General features: G+C 40.0%; 2 protein-coding genes and 1 long non-coding RNA gene across 4 annotated transcripts; 1 reads left to right on the forward strand and 2 right to left on the reverse strand.

The window, feature by feature from the left end:
• Positions 1-1,736: 1,736 nt before the first annotated feature.
• Positions 1,737-10,585, reverse strand: LOC110061112 (uncharacterized). The gene is made up of 8 exons (XM_020767946.2): positions 10,146-10,585; positions 9,844-9,871; positions 9,109-9,357; positions 7,047-7,316; positions 5,209-5,484; positions 4,079-4,351; positions 2,871-3,041; positions 1,737-2,419 (listed from the first exon to the last, which is right to left on the reverse strand). Exons 1-8 carry the CDS (start codon positions 10,416-10,418, stop codon positions 2,046-2,048), a joined length of 1,914 nt encoding a protein of 637 aa, XP_020623605.2. The 5' UTR covers positions 10,419-10,585; the 3' UTR covers positions 1,737-2,045.
• A 104-nt stretch (positions 10,586-10,689) lies between these two features.
• LOC149097701 (uncharacterized) lies at positions 10,690-21,603 on the forward strand. 2 transcript variants are annotated; one of them, XR_016204398.1, is made up of 3 exons: positions 10,690-12,796; positions 13,191-13,374; positions 19,714-21,603. It is a non-coding gene; the product is annotated as an uncharacterized LOC149097701 (long non-coding RNA). The 2 variants fall into 2 exon arrangements; XR_016204397.1 differs by lacking the exon at positions 19,714-21,603 and having other exon boundaries at positions 13,191-13,402.
• LOC110061043 (uncharacterized) lies at positions 12,834-22,718 on the reverse strand. Its single transcript, XM_020767861.2, has 9 exons — positions 22,519-22,718; positions 21,078-21,160; positions 20,092-20,266; positions 19,363-19,464; positions 18,816-18,891; positions 17,694-17,788; positions 16,911-17,073; positions 15,974-16,108; positions 12,834-13,358 (listed from the first exon to the last, which is right to left on the reverse strand). Exons 1-9 carry the CDS (start codon positions 22,537-22,539, stop codon positions 13,006-13,008), a joined length of 1,203 nt encoding a protein of 400 aa, XP_020623520.2. The 5' UTR covers positions 22,540-22,718; the 3' UTR covers positions 12,834-13,005.
• Positions 22,719-22,748: the final 30 nt, after the last annotated feature.

A 22,748-nucleotide genomic window follows, 5' to 3' on the forward strand; every position in this document is an offset into this window, starting at 1 on the left:
CTCCTAGAGGACTCGGGATCTGTTACAGCAAAACAATCCAGCGGGAAGACAGAGAATACACAGTTCTTAGGTCCAACAGTAGAGTTTAATCCACTAACGTACTCGGAATGTAACCCGAATATAACCAATACGGGATAGTGGTATCCGGCGTCTCACCACCGGAGGCGTAACCGAAGAACAATTTACAAAACACCTGTATTTATGCTAGACTCTAAACAAATGATCTAATATTTCGTTTAGTAATCCTAAACCCCTATTGGCTGCCAATGAGCTCATTGTTGTTCTAGGCTATTCCATCATACGCAGTCAGTTATTCTGCTCGTAAATATTAACTACTTACAACTTCAGGTAGTTCTCACTACAAGGTGTTGCACGATAATACAGATAGACAGGTGGTTACCATGGTTATTGGACTGCTAACTGTTGGCTTTTTTATTGGTTACGAATATCGGCAAATTCTCCCCTCACAATTAAACTTAAAACTGCCCATAAGCTTCTTGTTAACTCGAAAGAAACCTTTTCTCTGCTTTTTAACTACTTAAATTGATCTTTTTAGCCTAGCTAAACGTAGAAAGCACTTTAGGCGCTTAAAACCTCTTTCTTAACTCAACTGTGAACGGAATCGGTGTTGTGAAATGAAAAAAGAGGGAAAAATAGAAAATGTCATGCATATTTAATTCACGACCAACTTCTGGTCCTGTTTTTCCTTGCAAATGTCAATGTGTATGTTAAATAAAAAGATTCGTGTTATTTCTTTTGTTTTATGAATGGAACTGATGTTGAAGATTGCCCCCGCGTTAGTTGAAAATTTCGATTGATCGTAACAGAATAAGGGCTAGGTACACTGTGCAAGTAACTGGCTCAGTGTGGTTTTCTCCGTAGAGTAACAACAAGACACGAAGAAATGAAGATCTGTGCTCATGTGAAGGAAAGAAAACAGCTCTCAGCTTTGCCGGTCAGCCAGTGGTGTCCTTGAAGGGAAAAACGAGCACCAGTGTTTTGGAGAGGAAAAAGAGTTAGATGACAGAGGATGAACCTCCGGAAATATAGTCATTGTTGAAGACGGGTGATTTATATACATAAGAGCAGACAAATAATCAGACTTTTGAGTGTTGATGCTCGTGGGAGGTGGAATGGGAAGGGCAGCCCCTATAATGGCCTATGCACGGAGAGGCTCCGCCGGAAAGATGTACCATTTTTGGGCTTCAGGTATATAAAAGGGTAGGGGTTTCTCAAGTTGAAGTTATGAAAGGGTGGGTAAATCTGACATTTAGTTATTTTAAAGGGCATTTAATTAATACATTTCGTACAGACGCACCTTATGGCTGTACTATTTCATTTTTAGGCAGTACATGAAAATGACAAGAATACTTCCTTTATTCGCGGTTTATTCATAATACGACCGGTTATGAAAGCAAAAGGACACCTTTTCTGTCAAAATAGTATACGAAAGGGTAGGGGGCTGCACCATGGGGCGGAGCCTCCACATATAGAACTTTGTGAAGTTCCCACCTACCGCCGCCCGGGTGTCGATGCGGCAATGGAACACGTAAAGTGCGGGATTACGGCATTTCGGACTGAAGCGTATTTAAGAGCTAAAAATGTTCAAACACCTCAAAGAAGAAGAAGGGCAAAACTGCTCCCCGTCACTGACTTTGTTAACTACACGACTTGATGTCTTTGTCGCTCGATGAGAGAGCAGTTGTACCCGATATCACAAAGAACAAATATTGGAATCCCGTTGAAGGATCAGTATTTTATTTCTTATTTCATCGTCCTTTGCAACTGCGCTAGCTGTTCCACAATTGCAAACACCATTTTATTTTATCTCGCACTACGCTACAGAATCATTCTTTTCTCAATTTGGCCATTTAATTAGCGTTGTAACAGTCGCTGCACACATCGTGTAAACGTTTATTTGTTCGTCAGATATAACTTGTGTTCAATAGTCCATAAAGTTATCACTTGCTTTATGACCTACATCAACATCAGCTTCACTACAGTCTGAGGATCAAGTGAAGCTAAAGGCTACATTATACACTGACTTAGTTGGTACAATAACGAAGAGAACAACCCGGAGTCGGTTTCAGTTTGTAGACATAGAACGAGCCACAGTTGCGTACCGTTATATAGGTATGATAAGGGCAAGGACACGAGGATGATGATTTCCTGCCGAAGCACACTTTTCTTGTGACCCTCCCCGCCGAAACTGAAGGATGTCCACCCACTAACCAGCCAGGGTTATCTGTGTTGCAGGAGTGGTACTTAGCACACTGGTCGCTCAAGTGTTTTCCCTCTACAAACCTGTACCAACCCTCAGCGAGGCCATAGTCGCATTTGTCGTTATCCCATTTAGAGCCCACTCGTCGTGAATAGTCATCTAACCTCATGTGACGGACGCATTCCGGTTTATCGGTACCTGAAAAAGTCAGTTTAAGATAAGGGGCAATCGGATCAAAGATTCAAACAGGAAAACTGTTTTAAATTCGTTTAAGCATTCCTTTCCGCGAGAGTTGTCGAACCCCCCAGTACACCCCCGCCCCCCCCCCCCCCCAGTACTTGCAGACTACGCTTCTTGCAGTTTTTGCTCTGTTACGTTATAAATATACCTCTAAAAATTTCAGATAACTTGAAGCTTTGGAAGCACTCGTCTACGTCTTGTGCTCCTTTAACATTTGCCGTTTCTCTGGGACTTCCACCTGTGTTTCTATAAATCGACGTCTACTCTACCTGAATTTATTATTACTTTTTTAAAGAGGGGGGTTATCGGGGGTGAAGGGAGAATCATGTCAACTGACTGACGACAAACGTCAACTAACTTGTTTTCACCATCTTGTTCAGAAAAGTTTCGTCTTATATCAAATTCTTACACTGTACTGCATTTCCGCTCCAGTTACCGCTGGGCAAGCATCTTCTGACTGCGGGACCAAACATAGTATACCCCGGATTGCAGAGGTATCTGACGTACTCTCCTGCCCAGTAGGTGCTGTGGACAAGCACCGCGTTCTCTGGGCTACCTGGATGGCCACAGTTAGGCAGAACTAAAGAATTAAGACCGAACGGAATGAGTTAATTGGTCAATCGAATACTGTACCTAAGTACCACCAGCTGTTCAGAATTAGTATAAATCTACTAGCGTTCTATCACGAGTGCCGTTCTCTGATTGGTTATGCTACTCACTATCTATTCTGTTTTAGTATCACCCAACTAGTGGACTAATGCAAATCCTGCATTTTCATTGGCTACGCTACTAGAGGACTATTAGTAATAGTCCTCGAGTAGCGAAATTGGCGCAATCGAGCGTGACGCTTTCTTTCGTTTTATTCCCAAATAAATATTTCTTCAACTTGCATTTGCTAACTTTATTATTGCCTTTTCTGTCCGACTAGTTGGGTGATACTAAAACAATTAGACCCTTCGCCCTCAAGGGTCACGGGTCTATAGCCCATTCGGCTTCGCCTCATGGGCTATTGACCCGTAGCCCGCAAGGGCTACGGGTCTAATTGTTAATTAGTATAAATATACTAGTGTTCTATCACGAATGCCGTTCTCTGATTGGCTACGCTACTCACTATCTATTCTGATGTAGATAGTGAGTAGCGTAACAGCGTGCGCTGGGGGCCCGCTTCTTTGTGATTTCGATGCGGTGTCTTTGAAGAGGATTTAGATTAAATTTTTGAACGACTTCTAAAACAATTAGATTATTCGCTCTCGATTTCTAATGATGCGAGACAGTTGACTCGGGCTGCGCCCTCATCAACTATCACGCGATGGAAATCTCGAGCTCATAATCTAATTGTTAAATAGATAGTGAGTAGCCTAGCAGTGTGGGCCTCTTAACAAACTGACGGCAGCTCCTCTTCGTTTTCGAATTGTCTGTGAAAAGGATTTGAATAAAGTTTTGGACGACTAGTAGAATTTTTTATGCGTAGAAGAGAGAAAAAAACGGAGATAACAGCGCGAGGGCAAACAAGACTGACATTCATCTGAATTTTTACATCGTCTACCGCTAATTGGGCGAGAAAAAAAATGCTTGACCACGGTGACGAAATTTTCATCAACACCGTTCTTGACTTACATATTCTTGTACTTGTCTCCACTGTGTTGTTGTAAACGTTACGAGCAACGCATTTGTAAGTGGCCTGGTCTGCGAGCTGAAATTCACCAATCACAAGCTCGCTGGTAAATTCGTCATCCGTGACGTTGTTAATGACGGGCACGCTAATGTCATTCTTGTACCACGTGACGGTGGGTAGAGGCGATCCTTTGGCAGAACACCTGACTCGTAGAGATTCTCGAATACTTGGCACAGAGACAGAAGACGATGGTGTTGACGAGAAGACGGGAAGTACTGAGAAAGTAACATAATAGACCATTTTACAGTTGTCTACTCGGCGACCTGGTCTTTGACTGGCAGTGAGGCTGGAGGTGACCTTACTTTGCTACAGACCTCGCTGCTTTTGTCACGTAAATGCACCAAGTTAGAATTACTGAACAACTTGATTTCCACAATAAAAGCAGTGAGGTCTGTATCAAAACAAGGTCATCTCCAGCCTCGCTCCCATTTAAAGCCCAGGTCACTGAGCAGACAACTGTAAAATGGTCTATTGCCAATTTTAATTCTTTGCATCAAAACAGTCCTCTGCGTTGACATACATAACTTCTAAAAAACGTGACAAACGAAAAATATAAAAATAATTGTTAACAACTAGATCATTGGATGGTAATGCTATTCAAGAGCAGTTCAATAGGTTACTCCCTCATGGACGAGTCAAGAGTGTACAGAGCAATTATACCCTGCTCTACACTTACGCGTAATTTTTGCGGGCGTTTTTTAAAATTTTTATTTTCATTTTGGGGGCGTTTTTAACAAAACAAAAATTCCACTCGCGCTTGTTTGATATGAGATGATTATAGCCAACTCAGCGCTACGCGCCTCGTTGGCTAATGGCTATCTACCATCTCAATTACGCGCGATGGGATCGGAATAATTCAGTGCCGTTTATCCGAGCTGAGCATAATATGAGCAAAACTAAAATAATTTTAAAAAATAGAGGAGTGGGTACCGGCAAGAGAAAATGATCTGGATCATAATCTCTTGGTACTGGTTAGACTTCTGAAAGGTATGAGTTTAACCCAGAGACGGTGTTTTCATGGTAGTAAAATGTTCCTGTAATTAATTTACCGTCACAATATAATACGGCTTACCAACAGATTCTACTTTCAGAAAAGTTCCATGAATGATCATTCCATGTTTGTTCGTCGCAGTACAGATGTAAACTCCTCCATCGCCGTCCTCAGTGTGGTTAATATAAAGACTGCCATTTATCACTGCACTGCGTCCCTGAGGGAATGGTGACGGGGGAGACCTGCTCCATTTGACGTCAGGGGTAGGGTGACCAACCACGCCACACTGTAATATTGTGGCTTTTTTCAAAAAGCCAGTAACCTGTCCTGGTGGTGTGATGGGGAATCTTGGTGGTCCTAAAGCCACAATAAGAATGATTATCTTTATTGCTAGTCGTAATCAAAGATTAGAGCGGTGCGTTCACGCTCGTACTTTGCTCGTTTGGTTTGGCGCGATAGAAAACTAAGTTTGATCGAATGACGGATAACGATCTGCACGTGACGTTGAAGCCTGCGGTAAAAGTGTTTTTAATTAATTAAGTATTAACTTTTACTGGACAAAATATTTTCTAGGAAAGGCATTTGAACTGTTGGCAACACTAAGAATTCAATTTCAGATCGCCAACACTTGTAATAAATAAGCTTGAGAAAATGAAGTTTTGACCAGCGACCCTGCAAGACAGCGCGTCCCCAAATGTTTTTAAATTTTGTGTTTGTATTTGTTTACATTAATCGAATTTAAATCTTGTTTTCACAAATGAAAAAGGTGAATTAACCATTCTGACCACAAAACACGGTCTTTTGACAAGTTACACAACACGGAAAGTTTGCTTTCTGACAACCAATTATTAGCTTAGCAACCTCCCGCGTGCATCCATAATTAACTCAATAGTGCACGTTATGGCGTTTACCATTTGTTAAATCATCATGGCCATTTGCCGAGCTACACGGAAGATTTGTTTTCTTACCACAACTCATGGCCATTTGCTCTCGCCGCATGGCTGCAAAACATTCTTCCTGATAACGCAGGCTTTAGTTACTTGTTGTCGAAGGCTAGCGGGTCAAAATAAATGCAGCTTTGCAGAGATCATACGCACTTCGAATCTATACAGCGAACATGCGCTTATGATGTAATCTGCCTCTGCTGTGGGGGAGGGGGCGGGGGTGCAAATCTGAGAACGAATCCGTCCGAAAAATTCTGGATACAAACAGGATTAGGATTGCGTTACGCTACGTAAACGCAATAATTATCCCACAGGAGTAAAATTACGGGCTATCGAATTTGACCCGCTGGTCTATCCCTGACTGGTACTTAGTACAAATGTAGTTTGGGTAACTGTTGTAATGAAGAACATGTCAATCAATCATTTTCAATCAAGCAACCATCAATCCATCCATCCTTCCGTCTGTCTGTGAGTCAGTCAATCAATCTTTATTAATCCGTCGGTTCGTCCGTCCGTCCGTCCGTCAATCAATTAGTCAGTCAGTCAGTCAGTCAGTCAGTCAATCAGTCGGTCGCACGGTTAGTCAATCAATAAGTCAGTGAGTTAGTGAATCAATAAGGCAGTCAGTCAATCAGTCGGTCGCTCGGTTGCTCGGTCAGTCAGTCAGTTAGTCACGGCAGTCAGTCGGTCAGTCGGTCGTTTGATCAGTCAGTGAGTTTGTGAATCAATTAGGCAAGTACTTAGTCAGTCAGTCAGTCAGTCATTCAGTCGGTCGCTCGGTCAGTCAGTCAGTGAGTTTGTGAGTCAATTAGGTAGTTAGTCAGTCAGTCGGTCAATCCCTCGGTCGCTCGGTCAGTCAGTCAGTACGTCAGTGAGTTAGTGAGACAATTAGGCACTCAGCCAGTCAATCAGTCGGTCAGTCAGTCAGTCAGTCAGACAGCCTTTTTACTGAAAGTCATATTAAAAGGAACTCACCAAATACAATAAGTTCCACCTGAGCCACTCGAGTACCAAACACGTTTTCCGCCTGACACGTGATCATACCCTGATCCTCAAAGCGGACTTCCATTATCTCAAACGTTTCATCTGTAAGCTTAAATCGGCTTTGGTTGCCATGGTTTCCACCTTGTAAGGACCACGTGATTTTCGGAGCTGGTTTTCCAGTTGCAGAGATACTAAGTGACAGCTTGGCGCCCTCTCTGATGGTGATGGATGGTGGAATCTTGGAAGTGAAACGAGGAGGAGCTGTTGAAACATAATGATATCACGCAGTTAAACTCCATTAACACATAGACTGTAGTCATCATGTATAGGAAATGCCCGTAATATGCGCCACTGTTCGTCATTTCTCTTCAGTTACACAAGAGGAAACATGGCTGCTGCGAAAACATAGTTTTTGCCAAACCTTTTTAAATTTCCCTTCTGCGTGCCAACGTCAGATTTGTTTTCTAATGTACCAAAATTGTCTTCAAATTAAGATGAAACAGAACCTCGAAATATTAATTAACTGTAAAGGAATTTGGAACGCTAGAAATCACACCAACAATCCCAGAGAAAAGACTTGTGACACGAAGCAAGTTCTCCCCTCCCCCCACTTTCAATGTTGATAATCAGGTGATTTTTCCCTTTTTTGTTGGAGAAAACGCGATATTTTCCAACATTGATTAGGGGGGAAGGGGGATACGTGATACAGCTCAAGTGTCCCAACTACTTTTGGCCGGGATTGTCTGAAAGAGATATGCGAGGAATTTTCCAATAAAGGTAACGCCAGCGATCGTCATGGCGTCACGATATTTTAGAATTTGATTTCGGCTTAATGACGTACACTTTGTTTCTGGAAATTGGACAGAACGTTTTTACGTTAATCTAGATTAAGGTTCGGTGCAGATATTCGTGGAATATAACCCGTAACCGCCTGTAGCAAAACGAAATTTGGGACTTGCTTCAAGCAAAATGGCATTTAAGGAAAGGTTAGAGCTCGTGTCTATTACTTAAGACATTTTCCAGGATTATCAATTCGCAAAGTAGCAGATCTTTGTGTTGTTTAACGGAATAGTGTTAAATAAATTGACTTAAACCCAATGAAATGCTTATCGGTGTAGAGTAATCATATATATCACCATTACACGCGACACGACAGCTTCCGCAATCCCAGACAAAAGACTTGGGACACGAAGCAAGTTCTCCCCTCCCCCCACTTTCAATGTTGATAATCAGGTGATTTTTCCCTTTTTTGTTGGAGAAAACGCGATATTTTCCAACATTGATTAGGGGGGAAGGGGGATACGTGATACAGCTCAAGTGTCCCAACTACTTTTGGCCGGGATTGAAGTATTTCCTTCTTATCCGGTATCACCGTTGGTCTACTGTCTACGGAAACGTACCGAATGTGCTACGAAGCCAGACGAGGGCACTGTTCGAGGGTGATTCGTGGCAACGTAGAGATATTAACGTTACAGAGGCAACTGCAATATTGTGCTACGCAGCATTGATATTGTATCCTCAAGGTATTATAGTTTATCAATTGAAGGTACAAAATAAGAAAAAGACACTAAAACCGACATGGATAATAATCGGTGAGGCGGGTTACGAACGAGCAATTTTAAAACTTGTAGTCTTTTTTAAACGAGATGCTCCAACGGGCCTTTCTTTAACAGCGATTAGTAAATCCTATTTTATCTTTAAATTTTTAAAAAACAATATAAGAAGAAAAGTACATATAAGAATGAAGATCCTGGATATTTCAGCCAATAAAAAAAAAAAACAGAAGAAAGGAAAACACACATTCAAAACAATTAATTGTTACCAGAGATTGTTACTGACTTACTCCTTTAGCGTCCTAACAGACCACAGGAACAAAACTACATTTAGGAAATAAACGAGGAATAAATTGATCATGAACAGCCACAATAGCTGTGAAGATGTTTATTCTTATTTTAGTTTTCAGTAGTGATTTTTTTCTCATGCAGCAAAAAACAGCGAAACTTCTAATTCTCTTTGTAGAGTAGTACGGGTCTGAGTTTAGGCGGGTACTCACCAAATTTGGCCATTTCTCTTTGAGTGTGGGTCTCTAACCGATTTGCGATCTTCTCGATAGTTGTCACGTTGACGCTGGCACTCTTTCCTGGAGGCCCTCGAGGACCCATTTTCCCAGGTGGCCCGGGTTCACCACGATTTCCAGGGGGCCCTTGTACACCGGGTGGGCCCGGCAGACCCATTTTTCCAGGTGGCCCGGGTTCACCACGATTTCCAGGGGGCCCTTGTACACCAGGTGGGCCGGGCGGACCTAAAATAACCGAGGTACATAAGAGCAGTTCGAAAGTTATTGGTTTTGCAATTACAACGCTACCCGTTGCTCACGCCATTTTTTCATCCAATCAGAAGTGAAACCAAACCCAATCCTAGCTCGTTCGCACGCGTTTTCCCGCGCTCTGTGTCAGCTACATGTAAGTGAAGACTTATGTCTGTCACATGAATCTGGACGTCCAACACACAGCATCCCCTACACCTCACCCTCCCTCCCCCTCCCCCATTGAATATGCACCTCTTGTTGAAAGAAAGCATTGAGTGTGTGACCGTTATCCCCTCGTGAGATACTGAGCAAAAGGTCTATCTAAGATTCTTGGCTAAATCTTCAAATCTAGGAGAGTCCACTGTGCTCAGCATTTGGCACAATTTCAGTAATTTTCGACATTCTTGAAACAGGACCAGATTCATGTGAAACTATGACAGTCATTTGACCTTGTTAGGGATAAAATAAATCTATACTCACCTCTCATGCCAGTGTCCCTATGCCTATCCTTCAGCAACAAAGAAAGAACATAAGTCAGCTCAAATGATTTAAGCACACAGTAAAGAGGGTTTAAACAAATTTGATAATATAATGACCGCATTTTGATGAGCGGCATTTGCACGACAGACAGAATAGGCATCAGCTTTGCAACGTGAACAGCCGAGAATGATTTGTGTATACTTGCAAATCTTTTAGCGCCTTCGAAAGACAATCCGCTTTTATATTTTGCTTGTTGAAGTTGTTTCAGGCTGCTTCTGGTTAGGAAGAGACGCCGCGCTTACCTCGGAACCGTCTCGGTGGTCACGTCGACGGTTTCGATGACTTCTGCTTTCACTGCGGGAATGCCAGCTAATGGACGCACTTGTAGAAAGTGGAGGCGTTTTAGTCAAGCCATCACTTCTGTCGTGAGTAGATAATTCATTTCGAATATACGACAATTCACTCTCAAGGTGATAAACTTTGTACGAGAGAACCACGATAGACAGGATTGTGAAAACAAGATGCAGAATTGGCACGATAGTGGATGATTTTGGGGTGGCCTGACCCGCCGCCATATTTCTTCCACTACTACTGAGAGAAGATCTGAAGTTATCTCAGTATTTATAGTCCTACAGATGTAACACTACACCCAACGCTTCCTCATAATCTACATGCTCAGATCTGTTCCTTCAGCATGGAAAGCAATCAAGCCAGAGATCAGTGTTTTTATTCCACTGGGTTAAGGGATGCATTACCGACAGAGGCCACTTAAATACAAAAGGACATGTTAGATAAATTAAATTTTCCGACTCAGTATATATTCCTCATAGTAAAGTATCCGTAAAATGTGTTCCTTTGGCATTGACATGATCAAAATTGCCCTTTCAGGGAAAAGGGGGCATTTCATCAGATATCACTTTCAAAGCACTCCCAGAGTTCACGCAAGTTCATATTTGTGCATCGGAACATGCCAATCCTGGAGGGCTAAGCTTGTTAAAATTATAAGATTGAGGTTTCAAATCACTCTGGATATAAACGGACTTGCCCTTTTATTATTTGTACCGATCGAAGCGCGAGATAAACGCGTGGTTATCTATCGTTCCGCGCACTCACGCGCTCTCCGCGAGGCTAACGCTTTGCGCGGCTCAATGGAATTGTGGGAAATACATCCAAGATGGCAGACATAACAGCAGAAAAGATTTATTCAACATTCTTTATTTACTTGACGTGGCGTCTCTCAAATTGGTAAGTATGCAGATACAAAAAAGGCAGTTTAAATAAGATATCTGGAGTTTCAAAATGTGCAGTTGCTAAATGTCTAAGATTTATTGTAGACGCGGATCCAGGATCTTTTTTTCGAGGGGCTGCACCTCTAAAGAATGTCGTAACTGACTGGTGAGGTAAACAAATTTTAAAAGCGAATATGTCATCTCAGGGAGGAGGGGGTGCGCACCCCTGCAGCCTCCCCCTAGTTCCGCCCCTGTATTGTACAATCCTGACAACAGAGCTTTCTGGAATAATTGAATACGATATTTCTGAGTTCCAAGGACTTCAAACTAAATCGCGAAGACCTTGGCCTTAAGTGAAATTGATCGGCTGAAAATAATCACACGCCTGGTTATGAGCATGGTGGCCAAAATATAGACCCTTTGGGACTCGGCACTGGAAAGAAGCAGAGATCGGGCCGCTCACATTTTGACGACTATTTGAGCATTCATGAAAAACAACTGATTGCATGTATGTGAGCCATAAATGAAAACTGAATTATGTTTTGCAGGTCATATAGCTCCTGAGAAGATTGAGATTGTTTTGATTTCGATGACTTTAGCTGGTGTTTGCGATTTCGTCAACCCTCGCATGTCCACGAATGTATTTCACGCGTGGTACACTGCCTCTTTTGAACACTAGTGTACTTCGGCTGTGTCAATTCGCATACAACCCCTTTACTTTTGTCCACGCACGTTTAGCGCTATGACATGCGGTACTTTCTTTCAGGCTCTTTGAGACGTTTACAAGATGAATGGTCCTCTTTAAATGTTCGCATTGCTACACACGTTATACACAGGGTCTCTTCTTCGCTTTTCTTGACGCCTGTTAACCCGGGAGTGGTGAGACTTATTCCCCGACGGCCCCTCGAAGGTCTTTGGAAGCTTTTGGGGTTTTTCGTATTTTCGTCTACCCTCGCCTGTCTACGCATGTGTTTCACGCGCAGTATATATAGCGTTTGAAAGCTTCAAGTGTGTAAATTCTGGCTCTCTTGACGAACTACTTAATATAATCCCTTTAGTTGGTCTAGGCCTGCTGTACGAGGCTGGTTAAGGGGCGCCTGTTCGAAGGGGGCACTTATTTGAGGGGAGGAGCTAATTCGAGGATTTACGGTAACAGCGAACAAAGCAGAAATATCCAAAGCGGGCCTCACTTTGATGAATGCCTGGTATGAAAAAAGGCGGTTTACCACAATACCATGCGAACCTTTTCGCAAGGAAAGCCAAAGGTTTGCAATATTTGTCCCTGTGCTAACGACATAGTGTACGCTAGGTTTGAAGATGTTAGAACGTTCCTGTAAATTTTTATGAACATTGAGAATTATTGGGTAAATGAACCATTCGCCATCATATTTCCTACGGAAGATTTGCGCAGGACCAGAATTCGGACGGGAATGCTTGCTAAAAGTGTTACCTCACTGAATAGTAAACTAATAACTATAGTTTTGACGGTATTTCATAGATATGTTACTGAGTAGTGCACTCTTTGGTTTTGCTGTAGGTTGTTACCTCCAGGAATAGTACAACCATGTATTTTTTATGGTAGATTGTTCTCTCACTGAATGAAGCCACTGGGAAGAAGTTGTAGACAACTGGCCTAAATGGAGAAAGCTCATATGCAGCACACGTGAACGTTTTATTGAAAACCGCCCTGACGAAAAAAAAAAAAAAAGAAGAGAACGAGCAAGGTAAAGAAGAAGTAGACAAAAAAAACTTCAAATGGACTTCATTTTGCCCGTTTCGAGATTGGGAGTATAATTTATTGAATAGTCCACTCGACTTTATTTTTGTTACCTAGCGAGTAGTACACACTTTTATGCTGGATTGGTACCATACACAAGAGTTCATAAAAAATACATGTCTACATAATCTGTCTGATATTAAAACGTGCGTGCAGTTATAGTTTTGCCAAATGCTGGGGTTTACAACAGGCAATCGTGGTCGCAGTATTATCAATGAGATTAACAAGATCTCTTGCTGAGCCCCAGCATAACGTCATTCCCCACCTGTGATGACCATAGTTATGAAAAATACATGGCTCATAAGGGTCTTGTTCTAATCGAAATTTATGTTTCCTTGCAGGGCGAATGCCAACCGTGACCTGAATATCACTGTCTTTTAGTACATTGAGGCGCGGACAGAGTTCCTTACATCGTCTCAGCATAGATTGTACATACGGAGCAGAAATAGATAAATCGTGATCCCATCGGTTTGGCTGATAAAATGAACCAAGCATTAATCTATCTGCACCTGTGGACATGAAACAGTAAGTCAGCAACAAAAAAAAGAAAGAAGTTGCAAACATATTTCTGAACAATGCTGAAATAAAACACTCTGTCACAGGGATGGCGGAGCGTATTTTGAATTCGTGGGGCGGGGGGAGGTTTACAAGCGAGTGCCAGAGGTGCTAACTTGAAGGGGGTCTAGAGGTATTTGTAAAATTATAATTTATGTATTTTTCACTTGAAATTGTGGAACTAAAGCCCCCACCCCCAGTCCCCCTAGGCTCTGCCAGCCCTGCACCATGCAGGGAAGAGACTCATTTTTTTTCTGCCTTAAAATATTCAATCTTCCGACCCTCACCTCCCCTGAGCCTTTCAGCTATCAACATATCTCCTCTTACATTCTGCACCTCACTCTTGTATCCCTTTTCTCCCACCCTCATGGGCAAGAAGCAACCTTTCTACTTTTCTCCTTACAGTGCGACTACTCAAACCAGGCCACTTGGAAAGGAGTTAACCAATCAGAATGTAACTTGAGAACAAAGGATAGCGATCTTTTTCTCAAATAAACCAATGACATTAAAGAATATGAACAATAGATCTTAACAAAATTGAAAACCCAACAAAGTGGGAAGTGTTGCCGACTTTGCCATTTGTTGATTGGTTAGTTTCAAGCCTAAATTTTGTACGCTTTACGACGGTTTCGGTTTAGCCGCCGCAAAATGAGCTTTCAAGCCAAATATTTCGAGCGAAATTTGTAGTTATGATAATTCACTGTCAAGGGCTCAATCTCTACGAGTGTATGTAATGCAGAGGAGATGATAGAGTTTATGTTTTCACGTCAAACAGGCTGTTACTTACTGTCACAAGTTCTAAGCTACCAGTCCATTGTTCTCAGTTTACGTTTTGATTGGCTAGTTTTCTTTTAGGTGGGTCAGTTCAAGTAGTCGCACTGAACTGGATACACCAAGTCAGGAGAACAAAAATGTTTAGGACTCATGGGCAGAAGTTTTCACTCCGACCCTAGACTCTGTTAGTGAATTTACCATACAGTAAACACCCGCGTATAAGAACCTAGAATTTTTGGGTTCAGGCTGAATGGGTTCTTATATTTTGGGGTAGTTTTTCCGAACTCAGGCTGATTAGGTTCTTAGTAGGTTCTTATTTGTAGGAGTTGTCATAGTGATACCATTCAGAGAGCTACTGTAGTACTAGTATGTCATAATGGTTGAACATTTGTATTTTAAACCGCAAAAATGCCAAGCCTTATTTTTTAAACAATAATAAATTCAGTATCATAGGCTACCATATTTACAGTTGTATTTGATAATAATGTAAATTGTTAACAGCAATATAAATATATAAATAAAAACAGCAAAAATAAATAAAAACCCAATTTAGGGAATTAAAATTGAACCAATTTGAAAATAATCAAATACAATGTGAAACAAAATATTAATTTTCTTGCGTATTGAAATAAAGATGCATTGTACTGTACACAGAAAGAACAAACATTTTCTTTGGGTATCACTGTTACAGTTGGAATGAAAAAGACAAGCAGTAATGTGTATTTCACATGAGCAAAAGTCAGGGCACTCTACAGATTCAAGTCCCAAGGCTACACCAGTATAATTTTATACAGTATTCTATACTCTGTATTTAAAAGATTTTCAATTAAACAAATAATTTTCATGGTGTTTCTCAGAAATTTCACAATTTCTATCAATTAAAATCCAGTATTTTGGCTACAAAATAAGAGTGTTTTTTTGTATAAGAACCTATTGTTCTTTGCCAGCCTAAATAGGTTCTTATATATTTGGGTATTAAAATGCCCAATTTCAGCCTGTAGGTTCTTAAATCACTAGGTTCTTATATGCGGGTGTTTACTGTAATGATTCAGTTTAGTGCTCTCCTTCCAATAAGCGTCACCTTTGTAATATTCACTCCCCCATAATTACCATGTGGATGCACAGTGGCCTCGTGGTTAGTGCACTCGTCAGTCCGGGTTTGAGCCCTGGTGGGGACATTGTGTTGTGTTCTTGGCCAAGACACTTTACTCTCTCAGTGCCTGTATCCATCCAGGTATAAAACTGGGTCCCAGTGAATTTAATGCTGGGGGGTAACCCTGCAATGGCCTAGCATCCCATCTGGGGGGGGGGGGGGTAGGAATATTTCTAGTCACTTCATGTTACCAAACTGGGATAAGCTTCGGCCTGATGGGCCACTTGGCTTATATGCAGACTTTTACCATACCCTTAATTCCCATTAGTGCTCCCCAAAGGGAAAGTGACATTCGAGACATTGTCATAAAAAGACTGATTATGCAAATGAATTATGATCTCTACATTCTCATGTGAACGTACATGTAATGTTGAACATCATAACTATCAGAGGCCCCATTGTTACAGTCATTGAGACAATAATTCTCAGTAAAGTATTGCATAGCATTCAGATTATATGTTGAAAACAAAATATGCACCCCATCCCTAATAAGCAACTCTTCTCCAGTAAGCACCCTCCCTTGAGCTGCTAAAAGTAAATTCTTGCCTCGTACACTGAATCAAATCATTACAGTAGTTATAATAAAAAGAGACTTCATAAATGAGCATTCATGTTTGTAAAAAAGCAGAATCTTAAGTATACCTCTTGGTAAAATATATGCTACGCCATGAATCTCCTGCCCTGCCTCATCAAGGCCAAAGCTGGTATGATCCGTAGCAACACAAAAGTCAATCTTGGGAAACAGACTGCCATCATTTTTTACCATCAAGAGAGAACCTATCAACAGGATCAAAAAGATTACCAATCACTTAGGTATGGAGTCCAACCCCTATTAAGCAGTCACCTGTTAAAGCCATTAAACAGCCACTCCTATTGGGCGGCCAGTAATCAAAGTCCTAATGAGGGCTTTTCTGTTGTTTTCACCTCTATTAAGCAGCCAACCCCTTCTAAGTGGCCACTATCCATTTCCCTGAGGGTGGTTGTTTATTAGGGGTTGAACTGTATTTTATGGCAAACTATTTGAACCAAGAATTCAGGGGTATAATATTATGTAATATGAAAATAACTGATAATAAATTTTACAGAATGATGAAGGAATGATGAGAAACCTTTATCTGAAGTAATGTGAAGTAAAAACTTTGGCCTTTAAGGCAGCACACTTTTATTACTCAAGGGATGCCTCAAATTTTTTCCTTGAACAGAAGAGTCACAATAAGAGATAAGACATAGTGTGAGCAAACTGTAGAGTTCCAGCTAATGATTGACATGGTCTTTTAACATCTACCATTGAAGAGTGAAATAAATTTTAGGTCACAGGAAATGTAAATTAGTTAGTAATAGTGGGTAGTTTGAAATCATCTTGTTCAAAAAATAAGGGCAAATCCAAGCTAAATGGATGTGAGTTTGAAATAAGAGGGATTTAGAAATAGCTGACAAGTTCAAATTAACATGATCAAAACTCTATTTATCTATTTAGAACAGCTCACATGTTAAATTATCCACTTATGAGTGTCTTGAACAGGTTGTTTGCAGCTGAGTAATCTATTGTCCCTGAGTAAAATGAAAACATATCACCAACCTCTTACAGGGTACATTCCTCTATCTCCAGCTATCTCTATGGATCCCAACCCTGAACAGTTGACAATAAACTGAACACCATATGTCATCTTAAGGGCATGTGCTTGTTCTGTAAGTAATCCTCTAATGGCACCTTGTATAAATTGGGCACCTTTTCTTGTACACTGCCATCAAAAATAATGGCCAGGTTAATTAATTAAGTTATTAATTAAAAGTAGTGACCACCATTTAATATTGGGGAGGTTCTTTTTTTCACATGTGTATGACTCATGTTGAGAGCAAGGTCTATAAAACTGCAATGCCAAAAATACATTTAGCTTATGTTAAAACAAAGTTTCAGTAAGTTGATCTAAATATCCACCAAAAATAGCCAATGTTATCTAGAAACAAAGTTGCAGTTGATCTAATCAGCTGTGTAAGGGCACAAGCCAAACCATGTTGTCCTCATGTAAACAGGAAAAGACCAATTCAAATTATCACATAAGAACAGTCCATAAAGAAATACTTTTTTATCATTTAATAAACGAAAAGAAATGCTGAATGATATCAACCTGTAATTGTTATCAGAGATAAATGTTAAATTATTTAGAAGATTGAAATATTAAAAATTAAAAATGACAAGGACAATAAACTATACTTAAGTTACTTAATGCTCTCTAATTTATAAGGTTCTGATTTACAAGTGCAGCATGATATATACTACAGCACTACTCAACATTTAATAGGATTTTAATAAGAGATTATATTGGAGGGAGGGAAACTTGAACAATATAACAATTCATACTTCCTGAATAAGCCATGTCCCAAATTGCTGTGGATCAATGACTGGGCCAACAAAAGAAAAGGCGTCTTTTAGTTGTCCATTTAAATCACTCACACCTGTAGCAGTACATATAGATATAACAAACAATGACACAGCTTCATCAATAAAGTATGAAATAATTAACAAAACACTGTATTAACAGATTGTACTGTAAAACACTGTAAACAAGTAGCTAAACAATGTTAGCTGAACTAGCTGTCCCGCTATTTTGTTGATCAGTTATGTTAATTTAGGGTTTGGTTAATAGTTTCTACATTATAACTTGTTCCTTCTCTTACAATACACTTACAGCTTTCATTTCTTTGTAATAACTATGCTTCTCTAAACGTGGACTCAAAACTTGCATTTCCCAATATAAGTCTCTCTTACTATTCTTTTTCATTTTCTTTCTTGATACCTCTGTGAACATGTTCTTGTACATGCACAACTTCTGTGTTTCTCTCTAAGATTCTCTGATCATCTTGCACTCAGTTTTCACTGGCCCTTTTTATAACAGAATAGACCAATTTTGATGTATCAAAATTCTGCTTAAAACAATAGACCTCAGCATGAGGCTCTGGGGAATAACTACAGAGTTTGTGGGGTTTATTCCCTAGAGCCTCGTGCTGAGGTCTATTGTGTTAGGCTGAATTTTGATAGATCAAAATTGGTCTATTCTGTTAAATTTATTTATTATTGGTTTGTTCTTGTAGCCAATATAACACATGCTCTGATTGGCTAATTGTAGGGCATTATTCTCCCATAATGCCCACAGGCTGATTACAGGCTAGCAAAAACAAAGCAAAAAGCCATATAATAAATAACTTATTACCCTTGAACGTTCGGTCTTTATGGAAAAATCTCAAACCCTAGCCTTGCCGTATTGACCTCGCTATTGCTTGGTCAATCCAAGGAAGGGTGGGTAGCAAATCTATCACAAGGCTCCATATAAAAACACAGATTGATTGGTGCTAACCCACAACTACAGTCATCCCTCCTTGTCACTTTTCTCCTTAGGTACCCCATGGAACTTTTTAATGTAGGCGAATGGGCATTTAAACATGATCCATAACATTCCTAAGAGTAGAATGGTTGCACGCACACCTTTGTCCTTTACAACCGAAAATGAATGTTGAAATCCTCTTATCTGCTTGTAACCCTCCAGACAAGCTTGGTCTATCTGGTGAAAAAATTGTGGGTTTTCAACATCGCATAGAACAGTCAACACTAACAGATAGTGAGCATGGTTAACATTTGGATAATGATTGGGATTGCAACACGTTTTGAGATTTCTTTTAAAAATTTGAAGGGGTACTCTAATGTCTGAACCCAATGAAAGATTAATCACTCAGAAAAATGAAATAATTTAATCAAGTAAAAACTAACAATAAAAACCGACATTTCGGTGTCTTCATGATGCCACTGTCATGGTAGTGAAAAAAAAAAAAACAATATGGAATGGAATGAAGACACCAAAATGTTGGTTTTTATCGTTAGTTTTTGCTTGTTTATGCATAACTAAATCCTTAATGACAAAATAATCTAAATTCAAAAATGTCTGACTGTCTAGATCTCAAAGTTTTGAGCTATAAAAACCAAAATGCTGTAGCATTCTTTTTTTTGGTTAACAAATTAAATATGCAGCACTTACCTTTTCTGTAAAAAGTGTTATGACTTCTCTCAGGTACACTCCAGTGTTTCCTGAATCTTTGCAAAGAGGAATGTACCTCTCTTCTCCATAGGCAGACCATGCCTGCAGATGACAATACAAAGTTACAAATAAACCAATGCTTGGTTTACCCTATGGAACAAATACACTTTATTCTTTTAAACTAAGAATTTTGCTTTTGAGAACAAGGTATGCTACAGCAAAACAGTTTTTATCATGTTTAAATGAATGGTTCTTATAATGCTATAAACTAATTAACCAACTAATTAGTCATAAACCTGCTTTCAATTAATTAATGCTTTGCCTCTTTTATATTTATCTTAATCCTTCAAGGATGTTTGAAATCCATTCAGCGTTGCCTTTAATTCAAGGAAGACTATCACAGAGAGAGACACGGTGAAGCTGAAGCTGTTAAGTAGTTTGCAGGTCTTATTATCCTGGGAGCAGGTCTCTTGTTTGGGGACCTGCCTGAGTGGTAAATTAAGCCTCAAGCTATCTAGTGCGAGTGCATTAAGGGCAATTCACTGATCTTCCCCAAGTAAATAAAAGAGACAACAATGACCTCAAGGAAGTGTGGAGGGACTAGAACGATAATGTCATTTTCAGCCGGGAAATTAATAATCTCCCCAATGCCAAACCATAAGCATGCAGCAGAGTGATACACAGTAATATGGAGATTATGTGATTCTTGATGACTCAAGAACACAAAACCTTCAGTGTTTGATCCAGTGCTGTTTCCCCTGCTTGATTTACATCAATTGATGACTTCTTTACAAGCTCTACCATCCTTTCAGGAGGAACCCATAATGCCCCTGAGGCTTCTGTGGAGATCTTTGGTAAATGCCGGGTTGAAGGAAAATCTTTCGCTATTATTGTTACACCATAGCTGTAGCAAAAGTTCAGATAGCAAAATTAAAATCCAGTTGAATGCACAGGAAAGGTGGACACATAAGCTTCTCATATCAAATAATCACTGTTCAAACTACTTGACTTCAGTTTGAAGCCTAAAGCAGGAAAAGCTTATATCTACAAATTTTTTTCAAAATATATTTAAACAGACACATTGTACAAAGTAAAGTGAGCAGAGCAGCAGAGATGTAAGCATCAGATATCTATTGAATGTGAATTTCATACTAGATAATTAACCAGCACAATTTCTCAACTAGATTTTTAAATCACACATTTAATAATTACTATCATAATAATAAACATGAAAAAATTACTCGATTCTGATTGGCTGAGAGCAGTGCAGTTCAAGTGTAACACCAGTGCAGAAAGTGTAACACCGGTGCAAATTACACATCGTAATTCTGGATTATGATTGGCTGAAAGACAGTAGGAAATTTTCTAAGCCAATGATATCATGTAAAATGATGACGAAAATTTTGTGCGGAAACTTTGAAAAAAATTTTCTGGAATGAGAGAAAATAGCTTCCTGAAAGATCTTCTGGCACTTCCTCCACACAAATTTTTTCATGTTTATAATATTTCTAAGTAATCATACAGTTTTTCTTGTTCATTTGGAATTAATTTGAACTTGTGAGTTTTTCAAAGAGCTGAAATTGAACTCACCAAAGCAGCTCATGCAATTTCAGCATTTTAAAAAACTCACTCGTGCAATTAATTCCAAATTGAACTCGAAACCATATGATTACCTATACTAATACAGTCATATCACTGTTGTTCTCCCGACAGACCCTCTTTCAAGTAGTAGATAAGCAGTCGTCAGACCAATAACTCCACTTCCAATGATAAGAACCCGTCTGCAGTTAAACAGCTCCTGAAAAGAAATTAACAGTACAGAAGTCTTAACAAACAGTTGTGTACAAATATGTATATTTTAAGGCATATCGCAGACTTGCAAGAAATTTCTAGTAAAAATTGTCCCACTTTCTCATGCACAAAAATAATCGAGGATGATTGTTAGACAATGTGCTAAAGAGGCTCAGCATCGGGCCATTCCATTTTAATATCTGCATCCCTATTGAGGAGCTTTCAATTTCACCCTGTCAGAAAAGTTAACTTTTGACCCCCTAAGAAAGGAGGATCAAAGTGCCAACACATTTCCCTCCTCAGAATGTATTAAAAGATCAGAGGTGCCGACGCAGTTACCCCCCACTCAATAGGAGGGGGTGGATAAAAATGGAATGGCATTGCAGAGGTTGCTTGGGAGTCTAACAATTGACAAAAATTAAAATCCATACTTGAAATTTGATTCCTGGAGAGAGAGTATGTGTCAGTGCAGCCTTGGGTGCTAATTCTGTTGTGCCAAACACTCTGGACATTTTGGTCAGAATTCTAATGGAAAGGTCAATTTCAATTTGATTCAACCAGACCATTTGGGACCACCTCTGGAGATGGTCCACTTTGATTGGACGGATCAAAATTGACAAACCATTGCCCTACTTCTCTTCAGTAGATTTCACTCCCTTATATGGGCTATATAGGTATGTGCGGCCCCAAAGGGTATGGGTTTTTCAGCCATTTTGGTCATAAATAGGGTATCGATTTTAGCTGATTTTAGCCATTTTGGTCATAAATAGGGTGTGGATTTTGCACTCTAGCGTTGATATGGGTATATTTTTATAAGAAGAAGCCACTTTTTCGTCATTATTGAAAAAAAAAATCAACAAAAGCCCTTCACAAATTATGTTTACAGTAATTTAACATTGGTCTGAACTAAGGAACTAATTGTAATGCAGGTCTGAAACAGGGTTTTGATTTAAGGGTCAGGTCAAAAATAGGGTTTCGAATTTATGGTCAAGTCATAAATAGGGTAGGGAATATCGCAGATTTTGGTCCTAAATAGAGTAAGGGTTTTGGGAAGCGGGCCGCACACCTCCGCCCAATTTTTCCGGGAGTACCCCCCCGCCCTCCCCCCGGGATTTCACTTATGTGGGGGCCCGGGATTGTTGGGGAAACGGACTGACCTGAGTATCGAATGTCTCAGCTTTGCAGTTTTCAGCTGTTTTGCACACAAACTCAATAACGTAACCTTGGCCAGCAGAGAGAAGTCCCAGAAAATACGAGTATCTACTTAAGGGAGGCTTTTCTGTAGGTGCAGCTTTAGTTAAGCTTATATTTTTAAAAAAGCTTAATAATTAAACACAAGCTCTGCTGGTCCTGCTGATCACTTACCGGCTTGACATTTGCAGTCATTGTGTCAACGCTCTTTCTATTAACGCTTATTTTTATCACTTGCACGAGACAATGTACGAGAAAACAATGTGCAGTTCTTAGTCCAACATAGCAACTTGAGATGAATGCATCAATTAAAGGAAATATTCGCGACAATGAAGCTCCTGATGCCAGGAACCCTTGGGGAATTTCACGTTCGCTCATATGGACAAAACAGTCAGAGGGGAAAC

This window comes from Orbicella faveolata, unplaced genomic scaffold, assembly GCF_042242905.1.
Source record: "Orbicella faveolata isolate gen_17 unplaced genomic scaffold, um_ofav_v1 contig_47, whole genome shotgun sequence".
In the NCBI taxonomy this organism is placed as follows: Eukaryota; Metazoa; Cnidaria; class Anthozoa; order Scleractinia; family Merulinidae; genus Orbicella; species Orbicella faveolata.